Raw genomic sequence first — 22,879 nt, 5'->3', positions numbered from 1 at the left:
GCATTCAAACAGGAATGTTTCCTCATCATGGAATCTAACATTGAGGATCCCATGTTATTCATGATAAGTTGAAGATTACATTATTGATAGGGAGAAATGGAGTGTGAACTTCCAGGGCTGGGTTTCCCTGACTTTGCATTGCAACTTCAGTAGAATAATTACAGCAACACAGGGATATATGTCAACAACCTGCAGTATCTGATTAAGTTAACCCCCAACTCACCAATGAAACAATTAAGAAAAACTTTATGGAATAAATTGTCCCCCACATCTCTATCAAAGGAATTTGGAAGGAAATGTAATGAAACGTACTCAGAAACAAAAAATTGTTTTTTTAGAATGGTTCTTGAGAAAATTCTAACAGATTGGAAGATGTAAGTTGCACACAATGAGAGTTAAAGATCATAATTTGAGATGAAACTTGGGCGTCCATCTCCTCCTGACATGACAATGAATTTCCCAGACTAGGAAGAGGATATTTCTCCAGTAATCATGCTGTCACGTTTTGAGACTGACTTGGTCAGAAACACCACCAGGTCAGTAGACAGGACATTGCTAAAGGACTTTAAGTGCATCCAGTCATATGTAACCAAGACGTTACATTAATCGGCAGAAGAATGTAGTTGTGGGAGAGGACAGTACATTCTGTTGTCTCCAGCTGTGAATGGGATAAATAAACAGTTACCCGTTTAAGACAAAGATAAGGAGACTTTTATCCTCACACAGGTTGTGAGGCTTTGGAATTCTCTTCCTCAAAAAGGTAGCGGAAGCAGAATCTTTGAATATGTTTAAGGTAGAATAGTTTCTTGGAAAGCAAGGGGATGAGGGGTTAATGAGAGTAGGCAGTAAAATGAAGTAATCAGTATAGCCATAACTGTTTTAATCATCAGAGCAGCCTTGAGGGACTGAGTGGTTTGCGCCTCTTTTAATTTATATGCTCTTATTTACGTTTATGTGTGCCAGGTGTGTGAGAGATCATAATGCCAGATGGGTGAGGGGTCAGTGTGCCAGGTGGGAGAGGAGAATAGAGGAGTAGGTATATAGGGTGGCAGATGAATATTAGGGAATAGCATGGTACTTTTATGAGGGGATAAGGGATTCTTATGGCATGTTTTTAAAGGGACAGGAACAGGTTGGTGGGGAGAAGTGGAGTTGTTTGGTGCAGAGGAGTTGTGTTAGGGTAGTGTCAGGTCCAAGAGGGGTGGGCAGTGGAGAGGTTAGTGGGGTAGTGTCAGATCCTAGGGAGTTGTCCTGTAAAGGTGTTTCTGGGGGAATGGCCAGGCTGGTAAAGTCTGGAAGAGAGGCTGTTGAGTCCAGATCAATGTGTGGTTTTGGATCAGTAGTAGTGTTGAGTCAAAAACAGGGGAGGAGGAGACAGGTTGTTGGGACAGGGATGTGGTGGTGTTAGGGTCCTTGGATATTGATGGATAAGTAGTTGATGGTTCACTGGTGAATCGGGAGTTCAGTTTAATAGTTATTTGGGAGTTAGATCGGGTTTTGATATTTTGTTTCTGAACAATCGAGAGGTCTGAGTCAGTCAGAACCATCTGAAATCTTTGATTCTGACTCAGAAATGGAGATTTTATCAGAGAGTTTGAAACTTCAAGTCGTTAACCATTACAAGTTTCATCTTCCCAGGCAATTATCATGCAGTTAGCTTCATCAGAGTATTTGCATGGTCTTACACTGCTTTAACAACTATCTTCTTATCTGAAGATTTGGGGTGATATAATAATTTTGAATAAGCATCTTTCATTATAAATAATGACTTAAGAGTACATAAGAAAATTATGGCAGTTTTCTCAAATTTAGGGTTTCATGTTTACATAAAAATGTAGATTTTCTAAGCATCCATTAAGGGAACAATAGGGAAGTAATCAGAACAGTGTTGCTTTTTTTTTTACTGAGACACACAGTATGCTTCTCCATTTTAAAAGAAGCAATAATATTTCACTTGAAAGAAACTCTTGTAATACCCACTCAAGCTATCTTTCAAATAATTTTGAGAAGCCACTCAAGAGTTTTTGTTCAGAGGCAGCATTTAATCATTTGACTTGCTTAAATGCTGTTGCTATATTCTGGGAAATTTGGTATAGTACACCTACTTAGATGCAAATATATGAGAGGGTGTGTCATAGAAGTCAAAACTTAAGTTTGCATTTTAGAGACAGAACAAATAATTTGATGTAACTAATGAAAAAAAATGACCAACAGAAAAATAAGTCCAAATCTATGAACAAATAAAAGGCCGAGGACAAATATGTCATCGAAATAGTCAAATGTGGCAGCAATATAGTTAATTATCTCTATTACACCAACTGGGATATAGACTTATTTTGATGATAGGTACACTTGCTGAACACTGGAATTAATGAAGTGTGCCACTGTCAGTAAATCTAATTGCGCATATACTTTTTTGAAGATGGGCGCATTAGTGATCCCTGACAATTTTGAGATATCTGTGCGCTTGTCACTTCTCCCATTTAGAATGGGAGCTGAAGCAGTGATTCGCCTTCTGGCTGTAGGCAGCTTTTTCCAGATGGTTGAAGTGCACATGAAGAGGGCAAGCAATTTGACATTTGATTTTATGGTACAGATAAGAAATACTTGAACTAGCTAAGGTTAGGGAACAACTTGGAAAGAGAGATGGAAACAATTGTGTTTGGTATCAAACTTAGCATAGGTAAGGAAAGTAAAGTGGACATTTGGAATTTAAGGTAGTGTAATTGTGTGAAGCAAGTAATGAAGTTAGACAGGAATTGACAAAGCTTTGAGGTGAAATGGTCTTCTATGAAAGCTAATAACGGGGTGGTTTAAAACATGCCCACTAATAATAATCACCTATTATCAGCAGTTAATATCATGCACAGGAACCACACCAATTCTAAAAGTCTAGCATTTTAAGTTTATATTCCCAGCAGTTGTTTCCCTAACCAGAAATTAGCAAAGTCCTTCCTTAAATGGGTAAATTCAGACTAACTATCATCAGGCCTGAACTGTTTGTCTTGAACAAGTTTGCAGTCATATGGCAGAGGAGTTAGGTCCAGAGGAGGTGCAAAAAAGTTAGACATTTCTACTTTTGTTAATTTTCCAAGGGTAGACAGAAGAACCCTGTGAGCCCTTTGAGAAAATGTATGGAATCCTGTTCCAGGCTTCCACCCACTATGCTGCTTTCATCAAGTAGCACTTGGAACATCCTCTCCATTATGCAGTTATGTGTCAGGGACATTTTTTTAGTCTTATGCCATATACACCTACTTCTTATGGGTTTCGAGTAGCCAAAGACTAAAGGCATGATGACACAGCTTGTCCATTGACACCCAGTTTTGGTTCTGCTATGGGCATTAGGCTCCTGATCTGATTACTACTTGTTTCCAACATGGACAGAAACAGTTAAATTCCAGAAGTGAGATTACACTATCTATCCTTAATATCAAGGCAGCCATTTACCAAATGTGACCTTAAAAAGTTTAATTCAATAGCAATTGAGTTGGGGAGATGAGGTTTTCTTTTGTTCATTGGCATCATGGTGAGCTCAAAGAAAGATGGTTGAAGTTCCTAGAGGCCATTTATCTCAGCCTGAGGCTATTGTTGCAGGAGTTCCTTCGGATTAAGTCTCAGGCCCAAAGATTTCAACTGCCGAATGAATGACTATCCCTTCATCATAAGGTCAGAAGTGGGGGTGTTTACTGATGATTGCACAGTGTTCAATGCCATTCAAAATTTATCAGATACTGAAACAGCTCATGTGCAAATGTGGTGTGAGTGAGGTAATGTTTAACCTTGAGTTAAAACACATACAAATGTCAGTCTCTGTCCATTTCTTGCAAGATGGAAGATGGAAACATCTGGAAATGTCCGTTGTTTGGAAATCCTGAGAACAAGCTTAAAGCTCTCGAGATATGGGTTTCTGACAGCTGCCAGAACTTCAACTTAATTATTAAAACTGAAATTGTAAAGTTGGTTTCAGCAATACTGATGAGTAAAAAACTATCATCAATTGTCATAAAAATCCATTTGGGCCACTGAAATCTTCTGGCCTGCAAGTAACTGCTGACGCAGAGTCAACATATTCAACTGTTAACAGATCTTTGAAATGACCCAACTCATTTCAAGAGCACTTAGGGATGGGTAAAAAATGCTGACTTCAACAATGATGTCCACATCCCATCAAAGAATGAAGTAAATAGATAAAAATTGAGCCCTTTCAAAATGGGAGGTGGAATGAGTAATAATTTTAGGACTCATCAGATGAACTGTGTAATCTTTGCCATTCTATTAAGATCTATTTTTCTCAACTTATTTCTTTACATCCATGAGAGGATGAAGGGTTTTTGCCCGAAATGTTGATTTTCTGCTCCTCGGATGCTGCCTGACCTGCTGTGCTTTTCCAGTACCACTCTAATCTTGAGTCTAATCTCCAGTACCCACTTCTGCCTAGATATTACTGCATATCTACTTACCTAGATTCAGCTTCAATACAATAAACAACATTAAGACACAATATTGCCTTTACTTGTTGCACAGAGGAATGCCAGTTCACAGAACTGGCTTAAAGAAACAAAAAACTTGAGCTGCGGATCAGCTTTTTCTGCTCAAATGCAGAACAACAGAAGGATCATAGGAACAGAAACCAACCAGATTAGGCCATTCAGCCCCTAAAGCCTGTTCTACCATTCAATGAGATTATGGCCAGATGTGGAGCGTAACTCCACATTGAAGGCATAATGAAGCTTAGTGATCAAACATGTCTACCTCAGAACCTGTAGTTATCAGAGGAGGAAATCTGCCAACAATCCAAACTGAATTCAAACATGACCATTGCATCAATCTTACCAAATGTTATTATAATGGCATGCGTTTTCAATAATTAATCTAATTCCTTGTACTTTGTTCTGTACATTGTTCATAAAGTTCATAAATATATATATGAGCAGCAGATTTATGGGAGGGTGAAATGTACAGAAGAAAAATTAGGATGTGTTGCTATATTTAATATTCACATTTATGCACTCGGAAGTATGGTTTTTAAGTGCTCTCATGAATAGAGATTTGCATAATTCAGTGTTCAACATGCAATCAGCACATTTCAATACTTTTTCATATCAATTCTGTCAGTCCTGACAAAACATTCAAATATATTTTCACAGTTTGAAATGTTAAAACCAATGAGAAGCAAACATTTAATTTCTGACCCAGAAACATGAGGCACTTACAGCAGACTGTTTTGTCTTCATCAGCACCATCACAACAGTCAGCCTGGAAGTTGCAAACTGAATTCATAGGAATGCAGTGATCAGTTCCACAAGTAAATGTTGAAGGTGGGCAGGATCCTGATAAAAGTGTCTCTTCACAGTCATGGAACTGCAGACTATCCAGGGCCAAGAATCCTGTCCTGCTTTGAACAGAACCTACAAATGTAACCTGCAGAAATAGTAATAGAAACTCAGTAAAACATTGCAATTTCTTTGTACTGAAGCATAACTACATCTTCTCAATCTCAATGTAAAAGCCTAGAAATAGCTCTACAATGCCACTGCAGTTTTAAAAGCACACAGACTTACTGATCCTTTAAGATTAAATTTATATTTGCTGAGTGTCAAATTTCTCTGTTATAATAAATTGTGTATATTTTTAAAGAATCATTTTAAAGTTTATGATCGTTTAACTTCTAGTTTAATCCAATGTGCATTCCCCAATCATTCATTGCAGTATTTCTAACAAATATGAACTAAAAGTGACAGCATTCAATTTTTTTTATTTATTCTGAAGGTCAGAATAGTTCAATGTAATTTGCTGTTTTCCCTGCTTGCTGTGAGCTGCTGATTCCTTTGACTTGACTCCAGAAACAAACTGGTCTCAGTAAAGGGAACTACGGAGATCCCTAAGTCTCTATGAGTAGCTTCTTATAGTTCAGTGGTTTTTGCTGTTGATTTGCTACAGATCACAGCCCCTATAATTATTTTGCAGAGGGGTTCTTTCTGGTGCAGATCTAAACAACTCCACTAAGAGTTAAAACTGCTGAATCACATTTTTGTAATTGTTTTGATTAATATTGCAATAGCTGCTCCACATATAATTAACAAGTTGGACAAACGCCAGATTATACAGATATTTGAATACAACTTCCAAAAGCACTTTTCCCAACAATTCTCTAAAATAACAGACAAGTTCATCTCCATCTGTTTTCAAATCTAAAGATTTCTGAGAGTCCATGCTCATTCCTCAGCAATGGAATGTTTGTTGGGATACTATCAAATTATACTTGATAACTTTGCTCCATTACAAACAGCAGACAGAGCAGGATGCAAAGACCATGCAGCCATGCCATTTAAAAGGTTCATCACTTCCATTAATGTTTGTTGCTCTTTTGGCCCTTTCGGATGTTGGTTAATTTTTGGATTTTAATTTTGCCTTTTGCAAGCAAATTCTAATTTTTGCTATTCAACCGCAAGAGTTTTGGCAAGAGTTAATTGGTGTTGAACTATCTTTGCTTGTCCTCAGATCTGATGTATTGTGGTTATGTGCAGTTTGGCTTACCTTTGGGGTTTAAGACATGGGGGAGTGGTGAAGGAGATGAGAAAGTGCAGGATCAGTTAGAGTAGGAGGAAATAGTGCTGAAATCCATACATACAACAGATCCTCAAACAGCACGGCTTGCACCATAACATCACTGTGGAGCAATGCATCACGCATTATTGCTTCATAAAGGAGACTGTTGCTCATTGCTATTTTCTACTGCAAATGGAATCTAAAATATATACAGCACTTTGTGCATTATCAAGTTCACCTTTGCTCTTTAGTTTTATTCAGTAGGTTTTTCCTAGATGGTAGGAGGTGACATTTTGGACAGTGTATCCATGACATCTCTTGGAAAGAATTCCAATAGTAAATGTAATATCTGTGGTACCTTGGACTGCACCCATGGTGCCTTCACACCCCACATAGCCATGTCCTGAGCAGAAGGAGACTCCACTCTTTCAGATTGAGCTAGTTAGTGACTCAAAGGCATGCATTAATTGCTAATGCATGCTCGTATCTTGACAGCAGCCTCTGATATATTCAGTCTCCATTCCTGAATCTGTTTACAAGTCAATTTGTGCGCAAGGTGGAACACAATGCAAGACAATGTAACGTAGCCATTCAAAAGTACAGGAAATATTCTTATAAAATATGTTTGAAATGGGACGTATGGGGTCAGATTTATAAGTATGAGTATTTGTAAGCTGGTCATTCATAATTTGTGTTCCTCCTGCAATGTAATTTTGATTGTTTTTTGTTTCTCTTGAGACATTGAATTTCTCACTCGCTTAAGTTTCATGTCAATGCTTGAATTTTAACAAGTGTGAATTATAATGGAAAATGGATGAGCATTTCTGTCAGAAGTGCGTGGCAGAATGTGTGTTATCAGACAGCAACTTCAAATTTTTAGCACTATATAAGTATTCTAATGAATAAATTGAACAATCTATACCTGAAACTGGCTTAGGCAATTAAGAGATTGCACCTCCCCTCTGATCCATTGGTTTTCAGTTGGTGTGTGTTCTTCCCACAGTATTATTTCCCTCTGGAGTGTACAAGAAGAAACTTTTTGAAGATAGCACCAAGGTAGTGTCATTTTATTAACCACAATATTAATTATGCTTTCTTTGATGTGGTAGCTAATGAGTGTGAACATTTTTTATATCTATATTCAGAAATTGGCACCAGAGCTGACAGTGTTGTGAAAAAAAGAATATTTGACATGGTCGCATTGAAGATGTTTCTTGGAATTATTCAACGGACTGGATTAAAGCTTTGTACAGATTTCTTTTTGCATTACTTAAAATAACTATAGGGCCTGCTTCTTTTACTGATTAAGTAGTTAATATCCTTATTCAAGAGTGTTAAAAGATCATTACAACAAACATATAATGGTTCAGTTTCCTACCACTATTCCATCAACAAGGAATTGCATGAAATTTCTATAGCGCAACCATATACATTGTCATTTTAATACTGTGTATTTAAAATACATGAAAGAGAGATACTTAACACCCTTATTTTTGAAAATAAGAACAATGTGAATGTAGCACAATGTGTATTTCTGGAAACTAATGGAATAAAGGGATAGTGTGATACTTTAGTATTTTTCATACTCAAGCTTTCATTGCAAGATTCATTTTTATTCACTAACTGAAATAGCCATTGCCTTGACTCACCTCCTGCGTTTGCAATAACACTGCGAGTACATTTCTGCCATTGATTTGGTAGAAGAATTCAAAATGGCAGTTTTGCCCTGAGTTGTAGTACACAGAACTATTAAAGAAAGCTGTCTGGGAGAATGTGATGTTGTTAGCTTCTACCCAGACATAATGGCCTGTGAATTAAAATGAAGGAGAATGTTACATAAGTACATAACAACTAGAAGCAGAATCGGACCATGCAACTCCTCAAGCCTGCTCCCCCTGTCAGTGATATCATGGCTAAAGTTTCAAATCAACTCGACTGTCTTATCCTACCCCATGCACCATCCTTACTTTCTTGGTGCCCAAAATTTGACAATTGACTAACTTAAACATCTGCTCTGTTTGAGCAGCCCATCCATATTTGTCTGGGGTAGATCATTTCAAAGATTCAAAATTCTTTGAGTGAAGAAATATCTCATCTCTGTCCTAAATAGCCACGGTATTGTCTGTAACTATAACCCCTAGCTCTACACCTCTAAGCAGAGGAAACTGACTCTCAGCACCCACTAGTATTCCCAACAGTATTCAGAAGTTAGAAAACTGAGTTTAGCCTATCATTCCTGGCTGCCACTTGTTCTGATTCTACTGGAAACAGGTGAATGATTCTTTGCACTTTAATGCATAAGGCTAGTGAAAAAGCTAGGAGAAAGTGAAGACTGAAGATGCTGGAGATCAGAGCTGAAAATGTGTTGCTGGAAAAGTGCAGCAGTGAAAAAGCTATCAAGGATTCAACAGAATTTTTGTCTTTGGTAATTTACTTATTGGATTCTATCGCTAGACATGGAGGGTTAGTAGTGTGCTTTCTGTGAAGCAACTCATCAAATGTCTCCTGAAAATCTATAAATATGTATTGTTTTCCTTTTATCTATTCAAATGATCAATTCTTAAAATAAAATTATTACATTTTAAAACACAATTTTCCTTTAACAACAATATTCTGGCCTTGAGGCATCCATTAATTTGTAGGTATTTTCTAAAAAAACTGTTCAGAAATGTTTTGACACATCTTGAGAACAAGGACTTCAGTTCAGACCTCCTGGCTCAAAGGTAGGGACACTACAACTCTGCCACAAGGGCCTTATCCATGCATTCATATACACTTTTTGCAAATTCAGTTGGCTTTATGTCAATTGGCTTTTAGCTTGCATATCCTTCCTTTTATTTGTTTTTGACAATTTAGAAAGATTATGATGAATTAATGACTGTAAATAGCTACAGAGTACTTCAGGTTCAATAACATTGGCTAGTGGTTTAGTCTAGTTCATAGTGGCCTTAGTTTTGTTTTGTCTATATTGCTTAGCCACTGACGAATTAGAAAATTACCAGTGTTTGCCCGTAGACTGAAAACAGCAATATTCTGTGTTTATCAGCAGGAATAAATTCTCCCAGATGATTTTTTGAGCCCACAGTTTGTCCATGAAACACAACTTAGTAACCATTTCTAGCCTAATTTCCATAACCTTTCATGAAACCTTTCTTTCTAAATTAGAAATACTCACATTTATCAGAAATTTGGGATTGGATTTGAAATCCAGGTCCTGGATCACTTCTGGATCTCAAGCCTGCACTTCATCTCCATTTCTGGTGTGACCCTAATTGGGCTGAAGTTGAACATGGGGCCTGGAAGTAGACAGTGATTCTGGAGGATGAATCTCAAAGACAAATACCAGCTATGGCTAGGCTTGCTATTGCCAAGCAGAATGCTTCAGAGAAGGTTTACTAGCTTGATTTCTGGAAGGAATGGGTTGTTTAATGATGATAGGTTGGACAGGCTGATTTTCTTTCAGCTAGAGTTTTGAAGAGTGGGGAGTTACTTGATTGAAGCACATAAGGTCCCGAGTGGTCTTGACAAGTTGGATATGGAAATCTCTTATATGTCAGATTTGAGAGGACACTCTTTTAAAAGTAGGGGTCACCTTTTAGGACAGAGACAATATTTTATTTCTTTTAGAGTTTGTGCATCTTTGGAATTCTCTACCTCAACAAGTTGTTGAGGTGAGTCATTAAAATGGTGAGCCTTATATAGTGATAGGAAATTTATACTGGAATGGATTTATTAGGGATAGTGAGCATGGCTTTGTGCTGTGCAGGTCTTGTATTATTAATCCGATTGTGTTTTTTCAGGAATTGATGAAAATAATTGATGAGGTTAGGGCAGTGGTTATTGCCTATTTGGACTTTACGAAAGGATTTATCAATGTCCCTCATTATATGCTGATTCAGAAAATTAAGTCATATGGGATCCAACTTTATAAGTTGGATACAAAATTTTATTGATCTTAGAAGGCAGGGATAGTTGTGGAAGGGTTTTTTTCTGACTAGAGGCTCTATGAACAATGGTGTTCCTCAAGGATCAATACTGGGACCTCTGTTGTTTCTATCGTATATAAATGATTTAGATGAAAATGTAGGTAGTCTACTTAGTAAGTTTGCAGACAACATGATAATTGGTGGAGTGCTGGGTAGTGAGGAAAGTTGTCAAAGCCTGCAGCAGGCGAGTGGTCAGGTGGAAAGTTGAGCAGAGTAATGGGCAGATGGAGTTTAATCTGGACAGTGTATGATAATGTATTTTGAGAGATCAAATGCAAGAATAAAGTGTATAGTAAATGGCAGGATCCTTAGGAGCATTAATATACCAAGAGATCTTGGGGCACAAGTCCATAGTTCCCTAAAAGTAGCATCGCAAGTGGATAAAGTGGTAAAGAAAGCATATTGGATGTTTACCTTCATCATTCAGGGCACTGAGTATAGAAGTTGGCAAGTCATGATGCAGCTGTATAAAACTTTGGTTAAGCCATGTTTGGAGCATAATATACAGTTTTGGCCACCATACTTTAGGAAGGATGTGGAGACTTTGTACAGGGTGCAAGACAGGTTTGCCAGCCTTAGGGTATATTAGCTATAAAGAGAGATTGGACAAACTTGGATTGTTCTTACTAGAGCTTTGGATGCTGAGGGGTAACCTGATAGAAGTGTATAAAGTTATGAAATGCATGGATAAACTTGAAGGTCCAAGTCTTTTTCCCAGGGTGCAAATGTCAAAAACTATGGGCATTGGTTTAAAGTAAGAGAGGGAAATATTGAAGATACCTGAGAACGGTAGGTGCCTGGATTGTGCTGCCAGGGAAGGCCGAAGCAGACGATATGATAACAACATTTAAGAGATATTCAGACACGAAGAGGTAGGGAATTGAAGAAGACTGACTATGGGCAGTCAGATATGATTTGTTTAGAATGGCATCATGATTGGCATAAACATGGTGGGCCAAAAGGTCTCTTCCTTGTGCTCTCCTCTTCTAAGTTCTATGTTCTCTTCCATTGTCCTCCCAACTACAGTGCATAAAATGTGCTGCACATCTCCTCACATTCTCAGATGCAAACATTTCCTCTCTATCTTGTAAACTAACTCTTCAAGGAGCTTAACAGGTAATGATTTAATTTGATTTATTGTTATCACATATACCTAAGTACACTGAAAGGTTTTGTTTTATGAGCAGTACAGGCAGGTTATAACATACAAGGACATACAGGTAATTCTTCTGTAACACAATGGTTACATTCTTGTGCAACTCCGCATTACAGAAAAATTACACATTAAAAAAAGCGCTTAAAGTGTTGGCGATTTAATCGCAATGCAGCTAACACACATTTTAAAAGTTCACGCTTTAGAAACAGTGTCCCCAGTTCATCAATTGTATTACAGCAAATTCACATTAGCAAGATGCACATTATAGCAGAACTGACCTGTAAAGCTTGTAGAGTGTTTAGACAGAACGAGGCATACAAGGTTATGACTGCACAGGAAGTGTGCAAAAACAAGAGTACTTTTTACAGACTTAGAATTGAGGTTTAAAAGTGTGGAACAGTTGTAAGAAATGTGAGAATAAGACCTGCTGTAAAAAGCTGGCATAAAGTTTCCTGGTGATGGCACCATCTTGAATCAGTTTTGGAATTGGAGGTGTATGGGTTGCTGGATTTTCCCAAACTGTCCGTACATTGAAAATTACACTGGGGTCTGAATGAGACATCATCCAGGATTGCTGTTATCACAGCATACCTGCACTGAGTGCTCAGTACAATATTGTTCTGAGTCACTGTAACATAGGAACAGGAGCAAGCAAATTAGCACCTCCAACTTGTTCTACAGTTCAGCTGTTCTGTGGCTTAATTCCAGAAATCTGTCTTTGTGTCATATCCTTAAAACACAAGTTTCACAAAAATTTATCAATTTCAGATTTAAAATTAACAATTGATTTCACACAAACTACTAACTTTAATCTATAGGCTCTATCCCCCAGACCTCTCAACTCCAATTGTATCATGAACTGATTGATCAGAGGATCCCAATACATAAGTTTCCATGAGTTACATATTTACAATTCTACATTTCAAATGCAATTTATAAAATTTTCTGGATTTACCCCCTGAAGAGCCTGTGCTGTGGTCTTTCAGTGGTGCTGTGCCATTCGAAGAGCTACTATGAGCTTGAACGTACAACCACGCAACAGAATTTTGTGCTTCTGCAGAGTGCCATCCACATAGGTCAGATTCAAAATCACAAGTTGGAACTAAAATCAGAACAAAAATGGAATGGTCAGTTAACAATAATTTGCACTTAGACTTTTTGACATAATCAATTTCTAAAGACACTTGACAGAATGAAGGCTGAGTAATAGACATGAGGATAAATGATCAACAGTGAAGGGAGTGAGGAACAATATAGCCCAGGAACAGGTTACTTCGACCCACCAAGCCTCTGCCAACACATTTTGTCCTTTCATACGAAAACTGACTTTATTTACAGGATCTATATCCACCTACTCTCTTCCTATTCAGGTGTTTCTTAAAAGTGGTTATTGTGACTGCTTCTACCACCTCCACTGGCAGCACGTTCCAGGCACTCAGCACCCTTTGTGAGAAAGCCTCCCCGCCCTCCACCTTGAACCTGTGTCCCCTCATAATTGACCCCTCCACCCTGGGAAAAAGCCTCATACTTTCCACTCTATTTATGCCATTCACAATCTTATAAACTTCTATCAGGTCGCCACTCAAGCTCCTGCATTCCAGTGAAAACAAACCCAGTCTATCTAACCTTTCTTCATAGCTAAAACCCCTACACCAGGCGACATCCTGGTAAACAAACTCTCTCCAAAGCATATACATCCTTCTGGTAGTTTGGTGACCAGAACTATATATAATACTTCAAGTGTGGTGGAACTGAAGTTCTATAAAGCTGCAGCATAACTTGTCTATCCTTATACCCAATGCCTCTTCCAATGAAGGCAAGCATGCCTTAGGCCTTTTTTTACTGCCTTAACTACCTGTGCTGCCACCTTCAGTGATCTGTGGACCTGCACACCCAGATTCCTCTGCATATCAATATTCCACTGTATAATTTCCACCCGTTCTTGAGCTTCCAAAATGCATTGCCTCACGTTTGTCCAGATTAAACTCCAACTGCCATTTTTCTGTCCATATCTCCAACTGATCTATATCCTGCTGTATCCTTTGACAATCCTCTTCACTATCCACAACTCCATTAAGCTCTGTATCACTCGCAAATTTACTAATTTGACCAGCTTTTCCTCTAAATCGTTTATGTAGACCACGGATAGCAGAGGTCCCAGTACTGATCACTCTGGACCATCACTAGTCATAACCTTCCTTTCTGAAAAGCCTTCTTTCACCACTACCCTCTGTCTCCTATAACTAAGCTAGTTCTGTATCCAACTTGCCAGCTTACCTTTGGTACCATGTGACTTCACCTTTTGTACGGTCTGCCATGACGGACCTTATCAAAAGCTTTGCTGAAGTAACATAACATCAAATGCATTTACTTCATCAATCATCTTCGTCACCTCCTCAAAAAATTCAATCAAGTTAGTGGGGCACGGTAGTTCCCACACAAGACTATGTTGTCTATTGAAAGTAAGTCCATTTGCTTTAAATGCATATAGACCTTGTTCCTGAGAATCTTTTTCAATAATTTCCCAACACACAAATGTGAGGCCTGCAGGCCGGTATTTTTCTGGATTACCCCTGCTACCCTTCTTAAACAATAGGACAACATTGGCTATTCTCCAGTCCTCAGGGAGCTTATCTGTGGCCAAAAAGGATACAATGATATTAGTCAATGCTCCAGCAATTTGTTTTCTTACCTCCCTCAATATTCTGAGATAGATCCCAGCAGGACCCTGGGCCAAATCTACCTTAATACTTTTTCAAGATACACAACACCTGTTCCTTTTTAATAGCAACTTGGCAATGACTGTGATCATTATCAAAAATCTAGGTTTACAAAAGGTTACAGGATGAACAGATAAAGTAAATAAATAGGAAAAAAAGTTTCAAAGAGAGGAATTGAAATGCCGAAAGCTTTCTTATCTGCAGAACAAAGGGAAGAAAGGGCATGGGAGGCCAATGGGAGCTGACATTGTCTGAGAGAGGTTTCTCTCTAAAAATATCTAAATCTGGCAATCTTTTAAAAAACACAAAGCAGTGGTAAAGACAATAATTTAATAAGTTTTGCATCTTCCTTATGTGCATATTTATTTGTGATCTACTTCTTGCAAATATTAGGAAGAGGGGCAAATGACAACGTGTGGCTTTAAGAGGTGTATTTTGTCCTTCTTTCTTTGAAGAGGGAGATTGAATGAGAGGTGACAAACAGTCTGTGGTAATGTTAACAGCTTGTGAGTCTCGGGAGATTTTTTTCTTTGGAAGAAATGGAGCAGCCTGTGGGTACCTTTCACAAACGAGGAATTCTAATTTTCTTTAGCTTTTAGATTCGACAGAAGGTGCTAGAATCCTAAAAGAAGTACAAGTTATATTTTTCCCCACTCTAGACTAGAAACTAGGGTTTCTCTTCCTACTGCTGGTGTTGTGTATGAGAAAAACTGATTTCTGAATTTGCCTTTTTGCCAAGGTGTGTGTTTACAGGATGTCACTGTGTTGGAACAGTTAATTAGTAATGGCTACTGTTCCATTATTCTGTTAGTTTTCCAATAGAGTTAAGTTATTCTAAGTTCTTCTTTTAGTTGCTGTATTTTAATTATCGTCTTCAGATAAAATGTACTTTGCTTAACACTGAGTAGTTAGATTGGTTGCATTGCATCTGGAACACAGCACTTTACATTTACCTTTATAATTTACTGTCAAGGCCACCTTCTTATGATATTTTGAGGGGGTCTAGTCTGATCCATAACAGGCAGAGCCAACGTCCCTGAAGAATATGTTTCCTCATTAGTCACTATTACTTCTCAAGGCTGCAGAGTATAACTTTATGATAGCCTATCAGAAGCAATTGTGTTTCCCTCAATGGACGGTCTTTGTTAACTCTTTCAGTCAAAATCACACGCTAGCTGTAGACTTTCTTCTCAGTTCAGGTCAATAGTGGAAACACTTAGTTTGATTTTCAGGAATTTCTTGCCCTGCTAACATTTCTTACTGTCCTCTTGATTGTTCGATGTTCCAGCTGGGTGCAGACAGAGAGGCAGGGCAAACCTTGCTTTGGTGCTCCATTTCTCAGTTATATTCTCTTTGTGGGTAGCCTTGCTTAGCTTCTGTGGAGTTCCACTACTTTGTATCAAGAGGAGGATCACTGTGCAAATTCAGGCTCTATATTTTAGAACAGGGTGAGTGATTATTGCTTTAATCAGTGCTGCTCATTCAGTGGAGTGTAATCAGCTGAAGAATAAAAGAGAGCAGGCAGAACTATACTTAATGAAACTGTAGACAAATACAGTGTAGCCTTGTGATAGATACAGACAGGGGGTATCAGGCAAATGCAGGGAGACACTACCATTTATTATATAATGATTGAATATTTAATTGTAATTGGGTGATGGACATTAACTTGTATTCATTTTCTCATCTTTAGGGGCAGACAGAAACTGTGGTTGCTAGGTTAAATGTTTGAAATATTTGTTTCTGCAAAAATGACTAAAAAGCATTTGAAGTGTAATACTCACTTCTATGCTTCGCTATCAAGCTTTACAGAGTAGATCAATTACCATCTGACCCAAGTGAAATCAATTGTTCTTTTTTGTAATTCCAAACTAACATTTTCAACAGTCAAAAGTTATAACTTCTACAGAGTCTTTAATTTAGCTGCATATCTCTCTGCTCTGGCCTCTGATTGGAATTTTACCCTCCAAAAGCGGTTTAGAAGCAATAACATTTGTTTACTGAAGCATGGATTATTTTATTGTTGACTTTATATTTCACAACCAGCTCTCAGAAAAACGATGGTACGTTATTAAGATATATTGGCAAACTATTCTGTTAACTTGTATAGGGCCTCTATTACCTATATTTGCTTTGATTTTAAGAAAAGTACATAGAAGTACATATTGCAACATAATAATAGGATTGTCACAAACCCAGCATTGTGACAGGGTAATAAAAGGTGTTTTTGCTTCATTGGACTTTGTTATTTATTTCCGCTCTAACAGGATCTCTATCAAGACCAACATGTCAACTATAACTAAGCTGGCCATTCTGACTGTAAGAAATTATTAATGACTTTGATAGCAAACTAGATCTTGCTTGTCACAGAATAGAGTACATTCTGTTTCTTATTAAAACTGCTTGCAGCCGATGCTAAAGGAACGAAATACTTGGATATCACCGAAAAGAGATACTTGTTGCCAAAGCTTTTTGCCTGGCACTCATCAAGATAAGAATGCAAAATTTCAAATGATCATGGCAATTTATACCATGGGAGAGAAGGATGTCAAATAGACAGCAAGCCAACTCTGATTGCTTTCTCCTTTGCAATGCACCAGCCAGAGGGAAAGCCAGAGGCTCCCTAAGCACCTGAGCAATTGAAAAAGGTGCAAAGCTTAAACATGTTCTTTATGTCTGCAGAGAATGGAATGCTTTGTATGATAGTAAGTCACCTTCAGCAGGGAAGAATGAGCTTGATTGATTATCTTCGCTGTTAGTGTAGTCAATGAAATAACTCCACAGAGTCGGGTATCCTGTCAATAAGTCACCCTTTATTTACATGTGCATAGTACTTGATACTGGTCTGGCTTCCTCAGAGTGAACAGAACCTCTTACTCTTCTGTTTATATCTGTCAGCCAGGCATCCCTGATTGGACCAAGTTAACAGCCCCAGTCAGGGAACTCAGATTCTCTGAGGTCCACCTGTCTGACCTTGTTACAATTATTACATCCCTCCCCCTCTAAGTCCAGGATGTAGACCTGTTCCTTCTCTGTATCTCTGCTGGGGCGTTTTCATACCAAGTCTTGTTCCCCTGACACATCCTTGGGTATAGGCGGTCTATACCGGATCATAGCCAGCTTCTTGCACCTGGAACATTTTGAGAGAAACTCATCCTCTTCTTCAGGTGCTAAAGGCATTGAGGCTGTGACATCCACCGTGGTCACCTCTGAGGTTTCTTCGACACTAGATGGAGGGGGAGAAACCAAGGATTCTGACAGCCTTTCAGGTTGTTCTGAAGGCCAGGTATGTTTTGCTGCTGTACCATTTGTTGAGTTTGCAGCTTTTATATGGTCTGTGTGCTTATTTAAAACCACTTCTCCTACGCGAACATTGTATGTCATGGGACCTGGCCTCTCGTCAACCATGCCTCTTACCCATTTCTGCAGTTTCAGCACAAAACATTGTGTTCTGAAGTAAACTGTTCCTCTTGTTTAGAGTCTTGTGTCTGGCATTGATGCTCCTGATGCTGTTTCATTCTCTCCCCAAAGCCAGAAAAATCAGTCTTTACCAAGTGCAGAGTCTTCTCCCATTAGCAATTCTGCTGGAGCTATCCCTGTGGTTGCATAAGGGGTGGTCTGATAATCAAATAGGAACCAAGACAGTTTGGTATTGAGTAAAGCTGTCGGCTGCTTCCTTAAGCCTGCCTTCAAAGTTTGGAGATGACGTTCCACCAGACCATTTGATGATGGATGGAATGGAGCTATCTTTATATGCCGAATGCCATTTAACTTTAGGAAATACTCTTAATTCCCTGCTGATAAGTGATGGCCTGGTGTCTATGACCAATAGTTCTGGGAGCCTGAGTTTGGAAAAGATGCTCGCAGCTTTTCCATCGTCGACCCCATGTTTGATGAATGAACATCCAATTACATTGAGTGATCATTCACGATGACTAAGAACAGTAAGTCTATGAAAGGGCTGGCACAATTGATATGTAACCGAGAACCAGAGTTTACCCAGCCATTCCCACATCCATGGAGCAGCTGCTGGCGGTCGTTTTCATCCTTGTTGGCACTCTGGACACTGCCCCACGAACGCAGCTATGGCTGCATCCAACTCTGGCCACCAGATATAACCTCTCACCAATATCTTCATTTTGGAAATCCCTGGATGACCCTAGTGGAGTTCAGCCAGTATCTGGTGGCACCTTTGCTCAGGCCAATCATTCTTCTTCCCTCTACTAAAATACTGTCGTCGATGACGATCTGGCCTCGCTGCATCCAGCAACATTTCCATCCTAGTTGTGATGGCCCTTTCATTTCTCCCATCACCACCAACTGTTTTAGTTTTTCCAGAACAGGATCTTTTCGCATCCACGGTCTGATATTGTCAGTGGTGACTGTAAGGATGTCCAGAAAGTTTAAAACCAGAACGGACACTTCCAGTAATGACACCACAGGTAGTATATCTGCCAGCAGGATGAAACTCAAGGCATCCGTATTTGCAATGTGGCCTCCTGGGCAATGTTCCAACCTTTAAGTGAACGCACTTAGAATGAGAGCCCACCATTGAATTTGACCTGAAACTATGGGTGGCACAGCCTTGTCCCCTTTGAGTAGCTCTATCAGGGGTTTGTGGTCTGTTACTATAACAAACTGACATTGGGAAAGGTATTGGTGGAACTTTCTAACACCAAAGATGACAGCCAAACTTTCCTTATCTATCTGGGTGAAATTGCACTCTGCATCAGCCAAAGTCCGGGAAACATATGCTATTGAACATTCCTAACTATTTGTCATCTGTGAGCTAGTCCTGCCCTGATACTGTTTGGAGATGTATTGCAAGTCAATGCCAGATTTTGCTTGGGATCATAGTGCGCCAGCATCATAGACGATAGCTGCTGCTTCCCTTACTTAAAGGCTACATCTTAGCTACGAAACCAAAAGCTGACCCTTTTTCAATAGCATATGTAAGGGTGCCAGGATAGAGACCAGGTTATGTATAAAGTTTCCATAACAATTCGCCAATCTAAGCAATGTTACAGATGTGGCAGCTGGGACACCCTTGATCACCCTCACTTTATCTTCTGACAGGTGTAACCTGGTCTTTTTGTTGACTCTATAGCCCATTTTGGGCCACCTGGAACACGTAGGTTTCTCTTCTAAGATGTATGACTGCCTCAGAGAAATGTCTAAGGACTATGTCCAAGTTCTCTAGGTGCTCTTTATTGATCTTCCCTGTTATTAGCACATCATCTAGAGAAATGACGACCTGGGATAGACCTTGTGAAGTTCTCCATCATCCCCAGAAAAATGGCAATGATGAAAGTCCAAGTGACAGTCTCATATATTGGTACAAACATGTAGGGATATTAATTATAGCATACTTCCAAGAATCTTCATCTAATCGCAATTACAGGTACACATGGCTTATGTTCTGCTCCATGAAGGACAGCACCTCCCCACCAGCTGTGCGAGTAATTCCTCTATGCAAGGGATTGGGTATTTATCCAGCTGCAAAAAGTGCTTTACCATTTGTTTAAGATCCCCTCAAAAGTGAACTCACCTGTTAGGCTTCATAATTAATACGACCGGCACTGCCCATTCCACAAACTGAACTGGTTTGAAGATTCCTTCATTTTCCAGCCTTCTGATTTCAGTCTCTACTTTTGCCTGTAAGGCAAATGGCACTGGGTGGGCCTTGCAGAATTGTCAAATTGCTTCCTCGTCAACATGCAGTAGCTTTGTCTCCTTTGACAGCCCTAGACCTTCCTGAAGAACTTCTGGGCATTTAACTCAGGCTTCACTCTAATCAGAAAATGTTGAGCCAATCAGGGTGAATCTTCCTCAACCAATTTCACCCCATCTAGGTTGAGTCTGAATTTTACTATAATCAGTGGGAACTGAACCAGCTGCTTCTCACAGAGCATAACTTTTACCCACAATCTGTAATGTTTCCCTCGTATATGTCCTCAGTCTAGCCAAGGTCTTGCACAAACTTACGGGTTTGAGTCCATGGAAAATTTTGTTTAAAAACAAGTTCTACAATCACTGATACAGCTGTGTTGGTATCAACCTCTATCAACCAGGTGACGACTTAAGCAGATGTTTATTTTGATTGGTTCTGACGTTGCTAAGCAATTTGCTTGTTCCAAATCAGATGTAGGTGGACTTTCCAGGGCGTACAATCTCCTGGATAGGAACCTATGAGTTCTCTTACTCAATTTAAGTCTTGTGGGACACTTTGCTGTCTTGAGATCACATGCTGCCAGCAGTTATAACACCTTGCCGGCCCAGTTCTTGAAGAAAATTTTAAATATTTGATTGAGGCTTGGCTTTGTTTTGGGTTTTTATTGTGGGCTGACCTAGAGTTCCTCTGTTCAGGATACATTCCAAATGATGCAATGCAATTGCCTTCATTCAAGTAGAGCTGCCTGAAGCTAGGTCGACCTGGCGAGGGTGTCCACTTCCATCAGCATACACTGTAACTCCACTTGCTGCATTTTCCAATGACAAAGCCAGTTGACGTGCCTATTTAAATTCCAGTTTAGTTTCAACTAGAAAGTGTTTTTGTATGGTTACATCATTAATCCCACATACCATACATCTCTAAGTATCTCACTAAGGGTTAAACAAAAGTCACTTGCCTCTGCCAATCGTCTTAACCTTGTCAAAAATCCCAACATGCAATCCCCTGGTTCTCGAACTCATAGCATCTCAGAACTAGAGGAGGCTTGGGGGGTCACAATATTCCTTAAATAAATTCCTTTAACTCTTAAAAGATTTTAGTCTGGTGCCTCAGATAAAGTTAGGCTACTAATAAATGAAAAAGCTAAGGGTCCACATGCTGTCAGAGTATTACTCCTTGCTTTTCATCTGCCCCTATGTCATTTGCCCAGAAAAAAATAATGCATTCTTTCCACATTTTGGGCCAAGTCTTTGATGGCAGGATCAAGCTTCCCAAACAAGGGCATGATGCCAGAAATGCTCACCCCAACTCAAAAGTTTCTTGAGCTGAATGCTTTACTTTTGTCAACACTGAAATAACTTCACAGAGGCCAGTATTCTGTCATCACATCACCCTTTCTTTACCTGTGCAGAGATTTGACATTGTTCCAGCTTCCTCAGAGTCAGCTCTGAGTGAACGGAACCTTTAACCTCCTGTTTATATCAGTCAGCCAGGGCTCCCCGCTTGGACCAGGTTAACAGTCCCAATCAGGGAACTCATATTAAATGAGGTCCACCCAGCTGACCTCATTATGATCACTGCAGTCATCCAAACAGTTGTTGTCTTTTCCTCTTTCTCAACTAAGTTTCAATTGAGCTGCCATGGATGCTTTCTTCCAGTGAAATTTGCATTAGATTGAAATTGCTTTCGATAAAACCGAAATTTAAAGGAATTAATATGAGCAGAAAAATATGCAATAGTTCAAAAAAGTAATTCAATGTTAGGCCTGGAAGAATTCCATCCAAAGTTTTAAAAGTAATGCCTTCGGAAAGTGACTGAATATATGCTGCCTCATGCAGCTTAAATCCGCCTGATAGTAACAGATATTGTAGGTGATTACCAAATTAGCCTAACTAAGCAGGGGGCTCGAAAGTTGAAGGCAATGACATATTTATCTGTCATTTCAAATACATTCTCAGTGTTCAAGACTGGCTGGTGTTAACCAATAATATTGCCTGTCTCTGCCTTATTTAAACTGCTGCTGAAACACTCTTCCATGTGTTTGAAAACAAGAATCATTGATTCCAATGCTGCTGTGGCAACTTCCTTCACATCCTTCATCCTGACAAAATCGAACGGAAACTCTGCTGCCTGAATCCTAACCCTCACTACATTCTCTTCACCCATTAGGTCCATGCTGTGGCTTTTTGTTTGGTGATATCTCTAATTTAAAATTCTCATTCTTGTCTTCCAGTCCTCACAGTCCCATACTCCGTACCCCTGTAATCTCTTCCAGCCCAACAACTCTTGGATGCATGCACTCCTGCAATTCTGGCATCAGTGAATCAACAACTTCCATCAATCCTTTATTGGCCATTCTGCTGTTATTCACAACCTGACCCCCTGAAATCTCCTCATTAAACTATTTTACTTTGCAATCTGTCTCTTTTCTTTCAGGTTCTCCTTGAACCTTACTCTTTCAGTGAGCAAATGGTCACCAGTTATAATGCCTCAATATTGGCAGGGAAAGGAGTTCTTATTAGAAGGCAGAGTTACAGCTGAGAAATCCAGAATTTTTTTTAGATTACTTACAGTGTGGAAACTGGCCCTTCGGCCCAACAAGTCCACACCGACCCACCCATTTCCCTACATTCACCTCTTTACCTAACACTACGGGCAATTTAGCATGGCCAATTCACCTGACCTGCATTGAACCCCAGTCTCTGGCGCTGTGAGGCAGCAGTGCCAACCACTGTGCCACCATGCCATCCACTGTGTTTCCCTAGTGTAAGTATTTCTTTTGACAGGATTCCTG

General features: G+C 39.3%; 1 protein-coding gene across 1 annotated transcript in view; it reads right to left on the bottom strand.

Annotated features, from left to right (window-relative positions):
• malrd1 (MAM and LDL receptor class A domain containing 1) overlaps nucleotides 1–17,822 on the bottom strand; it is a 348,342-nt gene extending 330,520 nt beyond the window's left edge. Inside the window, exons 1-5 of the mRNA XM_060825709.1 lie at nucleotides 17,475–17,822; nucleotides 16,946–17,045; nucleotides 12,650–12,796; nucleotides 8,202–8,359; nucleotides 5,217–5,424 (exon numbers count right to left, since the gene is read on the bottom strand). Coding sequence (XP_060681692.1) covers nucleotides 5,217–5,424; nucleotides 8,202–8,359; nucleotides 12,650–12,796; nucleotides 16,946–17,045; nucleotides 17,475–17,822 — 961 coding nt within the window. The remainder of the gene's footprint in view (nucleotides 1–5,216; nucleotides 5,425–8,201; nucleotides 8,360–12,649; nucleotides 12,797–16,945; nucleotides 17,046–17,474) is intronic.
• Nucleotides 17,823–22,879: the final 5,057 nt, after the last annotated feature.

The sequence above is a fragment of the Hemiscyllium ocellatum genome, chromosome 5, assembly GCF_020745735.1.
Source record: "Hemiscyllium ocellatum isolate sHemOce1 chromosome 5, sHemOce1.pat.X.cur, whole genome shotgun sequence".
In the NCBI taxonomy this organism is placed as follows: domain Eukaryota; kingdom Metazoa; phylum Chordata; class Chondrichthyes; order Orectolobiformes; family Hemiscylliidae; genus Hemiscyllium; species Hemiscyllium ocellatum.
This window is presented reverse-complemented; position numbering and strand designations above follow the sequence as displayed.